Source organism: Arvicanthis niloticus, chromosome 18, assembly GCF_011762505.2.
Source record: "Arvicanthis niloticus isolate mArvNil1 chromosome 18, mArvNil1.pat.X, whole genome shotgun sequence".
NCBI lineage: Eukaryota > Metazoa > Chordata > Mammalia > Rodentia > Muridae > Arvicanthis > Arvicanthis niloticus.
The window spans coordinates 21775854-21788301 of record NC_047675.1 but is presented as its reverse complement, the minus strand read 5'-3'; the positions used below and the strand labels follow the sequence as shown (position 1 = coordinate 21788301).

Sequence of the window (12448 nt, the reverse complement as noted above, 5' to 3'; positions counted from 1 at the left end):
CTTATCACTATGGCATCCACAGCATCCCAGCACCAGAAGCATCCTTATCATTCTGAGTGACCACGCCCACCACCAGAGGCATCCTCATCATTCTGAGTGACCACGCCCACCGCCAGAAGCATCCTCATCATTCTGAGTGACCACGCCCACCACCAGGAGCATTCTCATCATTCTGAGTGACCACACCCACCACCAGGAGCATCCTCATCATTCTGAGTGACCACGCCCACTGCCAGAAGCATCCTCATCATTCTGAGTGACCACGCCCACCGCCAGAAGCATCCTCATCATTCTGAGTGACCACGCCCACCGCCAGGAGCATCCTCATCATTCTGAGTGACCACACCCACCACCAGGAGCATCTTCATCATTGAGTGACCACGCCCACCACCAGGAGCATCCTCATCATTGAGTGACCACGCCCACCGCCAGAAGCATCCTCATCATTCTGAGTGACCACGCCCACCATCACTCCACCATTGTTTCACTGCTACAAGCATTACCAACAGCTCTGCAGTCCCCACCAGTGTTTACTGTGTCCTCATCACCCCTTCATTTTCTGTGACACTCACAGGACTCAGGTTCCTCTAGCAGGTTTTTAGGAGTTAGGGAAAAACTAATGAGCTTTCCCTTGCCCACCGCTGATGGCAGCTAGAATCCACAATGATCCAGGAAAGGGACAAATGTGTGGATGATAGTTACCTAACAGATTTCCTTCTGTGATTTAGGAATCTGATGTTAGAGACTATACCTGAATTTCACCCCTTCTTTTGCTCCCAATAGCATCCCTGGGCTCAGCCACAATTTCAGAAACATAACCACCATGTCCTGATCTGATTTCCCATCTACATTTCAAAAAGATTTTTATGTTATGTGTATGGGTGTTGTTTACATCTGTATATATCTACTACTTGTGTGCCCAGTGTTTATAGAGGGTCCAGACTCCCTGAACTGGTGTTCCAGCCGATTGACGGCTGCCATGTGGATGCTGGAAACAGAATTTGGGTTCTCGGTCAGAGCAGCAAGTGCTCTTAACTCACTGAGCCATCTCCCAGGCCCTATACCTCCGACACTTGTTTCTTTGGAATTTTCTGGAGAATTTTGTTTTAAAAAATTGCCTTGCAGAGGCTAGAGAGATGGTTCGGCAGTTAAAGGTGCTTGTTGCTTTCGCAGCACACACATAGGATGGCTCAGTCACCCGTAACTCCAGCTCCAGGAGATGCAACATCTTTTTGGCTTCTGTGGGTATCTACGTGTATGAGGTGCACATGTATGTGTGTGCATATACACATACACGCATATATGGGAGGAAAATTGGTGGATCTTTTTAAAAGAAGTGCCTTATTTCACAAAGCCAGTTAAGATAATGACCTATATTTGTTTTCCGTGGTACTGGAGTTTGACTCTCAGGCTTGATACACACTAAAGCAGAATATGCTCTATCTCTGAGCTATACTTCCAGTTCTCAAAGGACCGTTAAAAGAAGATGAGTTTCCTTTTACCACAAAACATTCATCTTTCTTAAAGCATGTGGTCCATTATCAGCTGCATCTCCTCCCAGCAACATCTTCACCAAATGTGTTTGTTTTAGTTGTGACAGGGTCTCTCAATATCTCACGCCTTGAACTTGCTATGCAACCCAGGCTGGCTTGAAACCTGAAATCCTCCTGTCTCAGCCCCAAAGTACTGAGGTTATATACCCGGCTTCAACAGAAATTAAAATTATGTAGTTTTTGTTTGTTTGTTTGTTTGTTTGTTTGTTTTTAGAAGATTCCTTTATTTCCCAATGGTTATGGTTAGGCATCAACTGTAAGTGCTGAGGTATCTGTGATGCTGGGCAGGTTCCTGAACTTTCTGTATTCTGTGTTCCTCATCTGTCAATCATGATACCTACGCTTCTGAGAAGTAACAAAAGTACCTCAGAGAGGGCACCATGAGGAATCTCCATAGGTGTTCACTGCTATCGTTTTTCCTACTGGGGGGTGGGGGCTGTCCTATTTGGGCCCTCAGCACAAGTCATAGGCATGTTACTTCACAAGTACTTGCCCTGGCTAGCTTCAAGTTCTTCTTCAGCTTAGCCATTTGGTCCTTTTTCCTGTCAGGCAAAACAATCTTCCTCTCATTAGCGACCCTGCCCTTCAAAATCTGTCTGCAGAGCTTGGATGTACCGGGCAAACACATGCTGAGGGGCTCCTGGCACCCTCTCTAAAGTTACAGAATGCGACGTTTAATCTTCATTGGCAACCTGGCTGCATTTGGAGTCATCTCAGGGTCACACCCCCGGGCATGTCTGTAATGGTGTTTTCAGAGAGGTTTAGCTGAGGAGAGAAGTTTCCTCATGTGTCTATGAGGATACTATGGTGTCTTCTCCACAATGGTGGACTGCATCTCTCTCAAACCATGAGCTGAGGCCAGATGGAGTAGTGCCCACTTGTAATCCTAGCACCCTGGAGGTGGTGGCAAACTCACCATCATCCTTAACTACACAGCAAGTGTGAGGTCAATCTGGGTCTCTTTAGAGTCCATCTTAAAAACCAAACCAAACCAACCAACCAACCAACCAAAACACCCATGAGCCAAAATAAACTCCCTCCTCCCTTAAGTTCCTTTGGTTAGGTATTTGGTCACACAGTGACAAGAAAAGAAACTAATTTTGTCATGGAGGGAGTAGGGTAGAAGAGAAGACACATGGGAAGACTTAGAGATGAAACCCAGAGTCCCACCTGTCCCTGACCGACAACTGATCTTGAGCTGAAGTGGGGGACATGAGGGTGCCTGCTCATAGGACCATCATGCTCTTGCACTTGTGCAGCCCCATCCAGGTGTGTTCCACGCCCCTCCTCTCTCCCTTTCCTCCTCCTCCTCCCCCTCCCAACTTACTCAAGCTGGCTGAGAGCTTTGCACTTGCTCAGTGCACAACACAGTGTTTCCATATGCTCCTGGCTGAGGCGGCATCCTGGGAAGCTGCATGGTCGGGTTGGGACAAGAAAGAGAGGAAGCATTCAGATACCGGAACCACTTCTACCACAGTTTTTCCTGGGTGTGACCTCTGGGCTCCAGAGGACGTTTGAAAACACAGGACATCCATAGCTCCTATTCCCTGCAGGCCCCTTTTGGTGCCTATGCATTTCCTTTGGGAAGGATGACTCTTAGTGTGGTCCCCAACCAGTCACATCAAAATCACCCGAGAACTTGGAATGTGAATCTTGGATCCCCCACCAAACCTACAGATCAGAAACTCCAGATCAAGGTTAGGAGGTTCCAACACAAGTTCAAGACCTCTAGATAATTTTAGTCACTGGACCCCCAACCCCAATAAAAAAACAAAAAACAAAAAACAAAAAAAAAAAAACTGAGAAGCGTGACATGTAAAGTGACCGTTGACCTGTCTGTTTTTAAGGCCTACAGTGAAATTTCATAATTAGTTAAATGAAAGGGCCCTGGCTAGCCAGCAATCTTAACACCAGCCCCTCTTCCCTCCCACCAAAAAGATGCCTGAGCCTCCCACCCTCAAAGAATTCTGAAGTCAGAGAGTTAATAGAATTGCCAGCTGATTTTTCAAACACCATTATTACTCTTTAACTTTAAAAAATTCTTTGGTTTTTGTTTTGTTTTGTTTTTTTGAGACAGGGTTTCTCTGTGTAGCTCTGGCTGTCCTGGAACTCACTCTGTAGACCAGGCTGGCCTCGAACTCAGAAATCCGCCTGCCTCTGCCTCCCAAGTGCTGGGATTAAAGGCGTGCGCCACCACTGCCCGGCTAAAATTCTTCTTTGTTAAAGACATTAACTCTCTCTGTAGCTGGGACTGGCCTTGAACTCATAATCCTCATGATCCTCGGCCTCAGCCTCCTGAAAACGCTAGGATTACAGACATGTGCCACCACATGTGGCCTAATTATTTGTTATTTAGCCCTTTGAAGAAAGAGCGTGTCTGCCTCTGGGTTTGAAGCAGTCAGCAGGCCAAGCTCAGCGCCCACTCTATGATGACACTGCTGTGTCCAGCAAGCACTTAGCTATTCACTGACTGTCATTTCACAGCAAAGAAAGTGCTGGCCCAAAGGCATGTGTCAGAAAGCTGGTGCCTCTGCATCCAAAGACTGCTCTCCTGTCTTTCAGTGCCTCAGTCACCTTAAGTACTGCCAGGGTCAGCAGGGCAGGGTCACTCATGTCTGTACATGCCTGGTGCCTTACTTACATATTGGTTTGTGCAGCTTTGCCCATATTCTGCTGTTACATGGCTCTCTACTACACTGGAGGAGGAAGCCAACAGTCAGAGTAAGCAGCTTGCTCAAGGCCACAGGCCCTGGTGGCCCTGGGTCTAAACAGCTGGATTGTGTGGGCAGATTGCGAAGACCTTTCTGTAGACTTAACCCTGAATTCTAGACTATTTGAACACAGACTTTCTGTTAGTCCCTGGGCTCAGCCTAGCCCTCTCTGGGCCTTTGATTCTTCTTGTTGAAGGAAGCAGCTTACATTTGGGAGCAGGCACCTGCCTCTGCTCTGACCCCAGGAGGCAGGTCTGCTTGTCTCTGATCCCCTATGGATGTCTAGGATGGTTGGGGTGGGGGGACTTACCCACAGCACACACCCTCTTGTTCCTCATTGGGGTTAAAATGCAGAACAGCATCACACAGGGACCTGTAGTGACAGTAAACACTCACTCACCCTTGGCCATTGCCCCAGGGTGCCCCAACTTCACCTTGGGTACTTCTGATCACTTACACCCACCAAACCCCAGGCTTCACCCTCCAAGACTAGCCCTAGGGCTCCCAGCATGATGCCCACCTGAGATTGACCTTCTGAACCCGTGGGCACAGGATGAAGACGTCAGCCAGCAGGAAGGGGCTTCTTGGAGACAGGACTGTGTGTCTCAGCCTGAAAGGGAAAGGGGCAGGACTGAGCAGGGTCACTGGCCAAGAACCAGGTAGGCTGGAGGGATGGAAAGAAGAGTATATCTTGGCTGCCACCTCAGCAAGGTAATAAGGAAAACAAGAGGGACTCAAGAAAGGCAAAGAGGGGTTAGGGCAGGAGCAGGCTGATGGGTCTGAGTCCCAGTTCTGTTTGCTAACTATGTGACCTTGAGTGAGTCTTAGAACCTCCAAGTTTCAGGCTTCTTATGGGGTAAATAGGACTAATTGTGGTATCCTTTCTTCTGCATCAGGCGCCCTGCCTGGCATGCTTACGATTGCTGCCATGATTTAAATTCTTTTTAAAGACTTTTTTTTTTTTTTTTTTGGTTTTTCGAGACAGGGTTTCTCTGTGTAGCCCTGGCTGTCCTGGAACTCATTCTGTAGACTAGGCTGGCCTCGAACTCAGAAATCCGCCTGCCTCTGCCTCCCAAGTGCTGGGATTAAAGGTGTACGCCACCACCGCCCGGCTTATTTAAAGATTTTTTTTGTCTTTATAAAATGGTGGGTATTATGTCCATGTGAGTGTATGTCACCTTTGTGTTTGGAGGCAGGGTACCCAAAGAATCCAGAAGAAGGCACTGGATTTCTAGAGCTGGAGTTATAGGTGGTTGTGAGCCATTTTATGTGGGTGCTGGTACCAAACTTGGGTCCTCGGCAAGAACAGGAAGCTCCCTTAGCCACAGAGTTTCTCCAGCCCCTCACATTTAGTTCTTTTCTGTGTGTGCTTTGCATGCATGTGGGGCACAATCTCATGGGTGTGCATGTTCTTGTGTGTAGAGCCAGGTGTGTATGAGAGAGAGAGAGAGAGAGTGAGTGAGAAAGAGAGAGAGAGAGAGAGAGAGCGAGGAGAGAGCACATCCTAAGGTTGCTATCAAGAATCTTCCTTGATCTCTCTCACCCACAGTATTCTTTAAAGCAAAATGTCTCCATTAAAGCAAATACTTGCCAATATAGCTAGTCTCACTAGTCTGTTTGATCACCTGTATTCTTACCACAGAGACCATGAGCAGCAGGAAGTGAGGGGAGGACAGAGAGACAGACATCCTAGTGACACCCAAACAGGCAAAATTCCCACCAGCTGCACACTTCGGCCATGGAGACCCGGCTGTGGGTGCATCTTGCCTGCCGCCCAGCTCCTCTCTTCCCATTGCTTCTCTTATCCCTCAGTCTCCTCTCAGCAGCCAATCTTAGTGTTTGAAAATTCATACTATTCATGTATACTCTCTTCCAATTTCCCCGGGGGGGTGAAAACCCAAACCCTCTCTCTGGCTGCCAGGTCATATGTGACCAGCCCTGACATCTCCCTTCATCTTGTCTCCTAGCTCCTTCCTGCCAGCCACTGCCTCTGATCCCATGTGTATCAAGGCTGTCCCCACAACCCATCAAGGCTGCAAACATGCTGTCCCCACTGCCTGGAGTATAGTTCCCTGCCCTTTACAAGCTTACAAAGATAGACTATGGAGCACTAGTCTTTCTCTGATCACACCTATTGTCATTTGTGTCACAGTTCCAGCCGCTTACCACTCAGAGAAAAGACACGTGCTATTGGTTTCATTCATGTATTGATTGTTTTTGTTTAGGTTTGTTATTTTGTTTGTTTCTTTTGTTTCATTTTTGAGGCAGGACTTCACTCTGTAGCCCTGGCTGACCAAGAACTGGAGATCCTCTTGTCTCAAACCTCCCCCAAGGACTTGGGTTCCACCTGACGCCACCTGGCTGCATCATTCCACGTCACTTGTGTTTTTTGCTTGGCTCATTCTATTGCAAGGCAAACACGGAGATGGCAAGGACCTAGCGGTTTGCTTTTCTCTCCCATGCCCATAGCACCCCAGATGGTGCACAGTCAACAGCATGGAGAGTGAGTGAAATGAGGTTGGGGCCAAGCAAGGGTCCAAATACAAAAGCGGAATCACGGCTGATGCTGTGTGACTTAGAGCTGTGGTTCGGGTGACTATCCTATCTCAACCATTTCACATCTGCGAGTTCCCCTCCCCGCCACCCAGAGAGTCAGAAGAGAAGCTAGCACCCAGAGGCGACGTAAGCAGCCTCGTACATGTCCAGAGCTCAGCTGAGGAGCTCTTGGTGCCGCTATTAATGCTATGATTTAATTTCCTGTTGTATTTTTCCATCTCAGCTGTGGATGTTTCTTCCCAACCCCCTCTGCTAGAAGCATATTTAAAGTAAATCCTTTTTAAATTCTAACCAGTCTGCACTGAAATTAGAAAACAGAGTTTTAAATACTTTGACGGCTGTTGCTTAAATTCCTCCCCTTTGACAGAGTTAGAGGGTGACCTTTAAAAACATGGCATGTGACATATACATGACCTACATCTGTTTGGGCCCTTTGTAGGGGTAGGTGACCTTTCCATAGGCAACAAAAACATGACCGACTATTGCCCACACCCCTCCCGTCCTTCATGAGCTTCTGAGTACATGGCCTATTTGAGTTCCAACCCGGAGCAAGAGCTGACGTACTGACCCTGTCGTTAGAACACAGAACAGATCCAGAGGAGACAACACATTAGGGTGAAGTTGGATGACCTGAGTCTCAGATGTGTGAGATGAATTGATGCAGTCAGTGGTGGAGAGAGGAGGAGGACAAGAAGGAGAACCCTGTCACACACAGCATGGGGGATGTGGTCAGCTGGGCAGTAGGACTGGAAACCTGGACTTACTGCAGCAAGCTGAGCTGAGGCAGCTGGGGCAGGCACTGCAGCAGGGTCTTCAGGCTGTCATCACTCAGGGACTTGCAGGACAATCTGTGAAGCAAAGGATTTGATGAGGTAGGGGAACCTTCTAGAAAGTGGACAGCATGGCTTCACAGCCAGAGCCTTTCCTGAGGTAAGATGAGATGTGTTGCCAACAGCATGCCCTGTGAAGACTGGATCAAGCCCGATGCATCTTGAAAACATTGGGCAGAGCAAATGAAATTGTTTTATTCTGTGTGTCTTTAACAAGCTGCTGGGCATTTTGGATTGCCAAGGGACTGTAGGACAATCTCTCCACAAACTCCATGGACTGGCAGGATTATGGTGGAGGATCATCAATTATGTCCACCCCAGCAGTGATGAAGCAGGTGGAGCCCATGAGCCACCATCCCACTGGAGAGATGCACATTTCTGTGGCCCGTCCAAACCCACCAGTCACTGCACTGCAGGTGCAGACAATGTGACAGAACAGGAGACAGCCCTAACACTTGCCCTTGGGCCACTGTGTGCTCTGAATATCTAAAGAATCACATTCATCCTCCACTGAGGGTCTGGAGTCACTTCCTGTCCCCAGAGCCCTATGGGCTGGGGTTCCCTCCTACCTTCTCTGTTCTTTCTCCTCTATCCCTTCTCCTTTGTGCCTGAAGGCTGCTGGCCTCAGTCCTGCTGTACTCACTGGTTGGCTGGCAGGACAGGGTGGGATACCGCTGATGTAGGTAAGGTGTGGAGGGACTCAGACTTGCTCTTTCTGGCCCTACGTGGCCAGGACTTAGGGCCAGTGTCTTGAGTGGGCCCACAGTACCATGGCCACTGGGTCTATACAGATTTTTTTTTAAAAAAAAAAAAACAATGGACATATGACACATTTTGACTTATTACAGGTCCCCAGTAGGTGGAGAGGGAAGTGGGTATGCAGCAGGGAACTGACCACCTTTCCTTACCTCCAAGAAAGTCTCCCCGGACACCCAATCAATGCTGGGGGTGGAGAGGACCCTGAGATACCAGTTGGGCTCAAACCCCTCAGCCCTACCTATCTTTCTTGTGGATCCTGGGCAGTGCCTGCAGCTCAAAACCCTGTGTAACTTGAAGCCTGGTATTCAGTGAGTGCTTAACAGGTAGACAATGCTGAAGTGCTTTGGGGAGCATTGCTGTAACAACACAGGGGGCCTGGTATAGCCTGTCTGTGCATGTCTAGATGGGCTTGCAGTCCCCTGCTGCAGATGGCCAAGGTACAAAAGCCTGGAAATACAAGCATTCTGCAAAAAACACCTCAGGGATGGCCATCGAATACTGAATGATATATTGGATGATTTTAGGACTTCATTGTTAATATTTGAAGTTCGATAATATTTTTGTGGTTACATTAAGAATAAAAATGCCTTTAATTCCAGCTTTTGAGAGGCAGAGGTAGGTGGATCTCTGTGATTTCTAGGCCAGCCTGGTCTACAAAGTGAGTTCCAGGCCAGCCAGAGCTACACAGTAAGACTTTGTTTTTTGTTTGTTTGTTTTAAAAAACTTAGATAAATAAACGTAAAAGAGCATTTAAAACTTTTCATACCGCCTGGCGGTGGTGGTGCACGCCTTTAATCCCAGCACTTGGGAGGCAGAGGCAGGAGGATTTCTGAGTTCAAGGCCAGCCTGGTCTACAGAGTGAGTTCCAGGACAGCCAGGGCTACTCAGAGAAACCCTGTCCCAAAAAACAAAAAACAAACAAACAAACAAACAAAAAACCCAAAACTTTTTATACCAAAAATATTTACAAATAGAATTATAAAGTATCTGGGAACAACTTTAAAGTAATCGAGAGTATGTATGCATGTGTTTGTGCCCATGTATGTATGTGTACATACTTGTGTGTGCACACAAATTTTCGTGTTTTCTTTTTGAGATAGGGTGTGGATGTGTAACCCCAACTGGTCTGGAACCAGCTGTGTGGCCCCATCTGGCCTTACACTCCTGATACCCCAGCCTCTGCCTTGAGTGCTGGGACTGCAGGCAGCAAGTGCCACCGTGCTCAGCTGTGAGCCACGGGTGTCTGGGGAAAGCGGTGGGGTGTGAGTTATGAGCTGTCAGTCCTAGGGGAGAGGAGGCCTAAGGTCCTCTAGTCTCTCCATTTTATGAATGCCAGAAGCCTCTAGAACAAGAGAGCTGTTTACATGACAAAGCAACCTCACAGTGAGAAAGTGTGACAGCCACAGCCTTGGGCAGAGTCCAAGTCAACCATGACAGCATGCAGCCCTAAAGTGATAGGCAGAAGCAGTTGGCCTGGTGGGGGCTTCTCCCAAGGCTAGACCCTAGCTTAACCTGAAGACAAAACCACAAACTCAGCCAGATGATGGCTTACAAAATACCTAGCTGGGGACCCGCAAAACCAAGGAGGACATGGAAAAACAGAAAGAGCAGGAAGCTCTTGGGGAAAGAGGAGGCTGAGAAGCAATGCTTGAATATAATGAGGATACAGACTGCTGTCCAGAATGCAGGGTTCCACCTCAGTGGAAAGGGTATAAAGCCTGAGTCAACAGCTGTCTGTCACAGGTGGCTTCTCTGCTGTAATGCTGTAACAAACACACTATGTAGCAGATGCGGAGTCTCTGTAACTATTTTGAAACAGTGTCTAAACTTATTCTAAAGGAATTTGTTTTTTAAAAAAAAATCAGTTGGGGACGGATGAGATGTGAGATCTACACATCTGTAGCTCCCTGAGATCTACATGGTGGAAGGACAGAACTGATAACCACGAATTCCACTGAGTTCTGAGAGTAAGCACCGTGACACTCCCCCCCCCATATGTATACAAAATAAATAGAATAAGCATTTAAAAACTGACCTGAGGACTGGTGAGATGGCTCAGAGGGCAAAGATGCTTGCTGCCAAGCCTGACAACTTGAATTCAATCCCTGGGAAATGACTTGTGAAATTTCTCTGACCTCCGAACACTTGCTGCACATATGGGTACACACACTTCCTCCCCTCCCCAAACCATAAATGAATACATGTAATAAAGTGCTTTTAATGAATTGGACTCACACGACTTGACCCTGAGGGAAAGCCACACTGTCACTGAATAGTACTTTAGTAATACTAATTAGATGCAGGGAGATCGCCCATGGCCAGATCCAATCCTGTCCAACAATGCAAATCCCTCCTTTTGGGTGTGTTTGGTACAGAGAAGTGCATAGGAAACACACACTGGGGTCTACATGGATTAGCTTGCCTGGAATTGATTTGAGATGGAGCCAGAAGTCAGGACATGAGATTGCTGTAACCTGGGAAAACAGGTCCGATGCAGGTGAGACTATAGGCTGCACCTGTGTAGGACCGACCACAGACATAGGCTGCACCTGTGTAAAACTGCAGCCTTAGGCAGAGCAGCACTAATCAAAAAAAAATCCAAAATCCAAAGTCTGAAATAGTTTGAGCACTGATGTCACAATGAAAGTGGAAAATTCCAGTCCTGACAGGTCCCAGCCCTGAGTGCAGGCCCATTATAGAAACGAGCTATTGCTTTCAGAGGGTTTACATGAAACTAATGAATGTTTAGACCCGGTTCCCTTTTCTAAGGTATCTCATTCTGCATATACAAACATTCCAAAACCTGAAGAAAACCCAAAACCCTTTCAATCCTGAACATCTTGGATAAGAACTACACAACCAGAAAGTAAAAAACAGAGTATACAATGAGCAAGAAGTGGACAAGGCTATGGCAAATGACACCATGAATTGGTGGAAGAGTTTGTTTAGTGAGGGGGGCTCTAGCCCGCAGTTTTTAAAAGGTTATTCTTGTATAAGAATCTCGACACTGACACCCAAGAAAAGGCTCACTGTCTGGTCACAGAAGTAGAAACTGAAGTCCGGGGACTGAGCCAGCTTCCATGTGGCTGGGATAACTCCTGATTATAGTCACAGGCCTGGTTGTTCTGAAGTGTGTGAGGTATTTCAGGGACAAGGGGTTCAAAGGTGATGGATGAGCTTAGCCATAGAGGCAGGATGAGGGAGAGACTTGTGTGGGGCTCTGAGGCAGAATCCCATGTGGTCCAGTACTTGAGGCTCCTGGGGAGGTGGCCTGACCTTCCACTGACAGGCCTCCTAACTCCCAGAGTAGGGCTGATCGGTCTGCTGGAAGAAGGCCGGGAAAGATTTATCCCGTCTACCCTATAAGCCCGCACCCAGTTTCCTGCACAGCCACTCACACTGTGCACTTGGGGGCTTGTCTTATTACTTACTGGATTTCCAGAGGCCCTGGGCACTTCTCCAGAGTGGTACAGAGGCAGGCAAGGCTCAGGGGTTCCAGCTGACACTCCTGAAGGCTGAGAGGGGTAGAGGATGGGGAATCAGAGTGGACCCTGTTGTCCTAGGATACTCTTCTCCTCCTAACAGACGTTCCTCCCCAGAACTGCAGGCCTCAGGCGCCTCTCCTATGCCCGGCAGAGCACACTCCCCTTCCCAACTCTCCTGTGACCACCATCATGATATCTACATGAAAGCTGCTCCATGTGGTGAATCCTCTCTGTCCACTGCCTCTGCCTGAGCCTATCTTCACTCACCTGGATCCCTTAATCACCTCTGACTTCTACTCTTGCTGTCTCAATCCTTCACCACCCTCTGAGTGTCTCACCTTTTTAATTTATAAACTGTGTTTTGCTTGCATGTGTACATGTGCACCAAGTGCGTGTCTGATGCCCATGGAAGCCCATGGAAGAGGGCGTCGGATCCCCTGCTACTGGAGGTATGGATGTTTGTGACCTGCTGTGTGAATACTGAGAACTGAACCCTCGTCCTCTGCAGGAGCAATGAATGCTTTTAACTGCTGGATCATTTCTCCAGTCGATGT

The 12448-nt window shown here is 47.9% G+C and overlaps 1 protein-coding gene across 4 annotated transcripts in view; it reads right to left on the bottom strand.

Moving 5' to 3' along the window:
- Nlrc5 (NLR family CARD domain containing 5) overlaps window positions 1-12448 on the bottom strand; it is an 84583-nt gene that overhangs the window by 21522 nt on the left and 50613 nt on the right. For all 4 annotated transcript variants that reach the window (XR_013104849.1, XM_034522718.2, XM_076915659.1 and 1 more), the window contains exons 24-28: window positions 11841-11924; window positions 7585-7668; window positions 4785-4874; window positions 4575-4637; window positions 2881-2964 (exon numbers count right to left, since the gene is read on the bottom strand). Coding sequence is in view for 3 of the 4 variants with exons in the window: in XM_034522718.2 (XP_034378609.1) it covers window positions 2881-2964; window positions 4575-4637; window positions 4785-4874; window positions 7585-7668; window positions 11841-11924 (405 nt within the window). In the remaining variant the exon portion in view is untranslated. The remainder of the gene's footprint in view (window positions 1-2880; window positions 2965-4574; window positions 4638-4784; window positions 4875-7584; window positions 7669-11840; window positions 11925-12448) is intronic.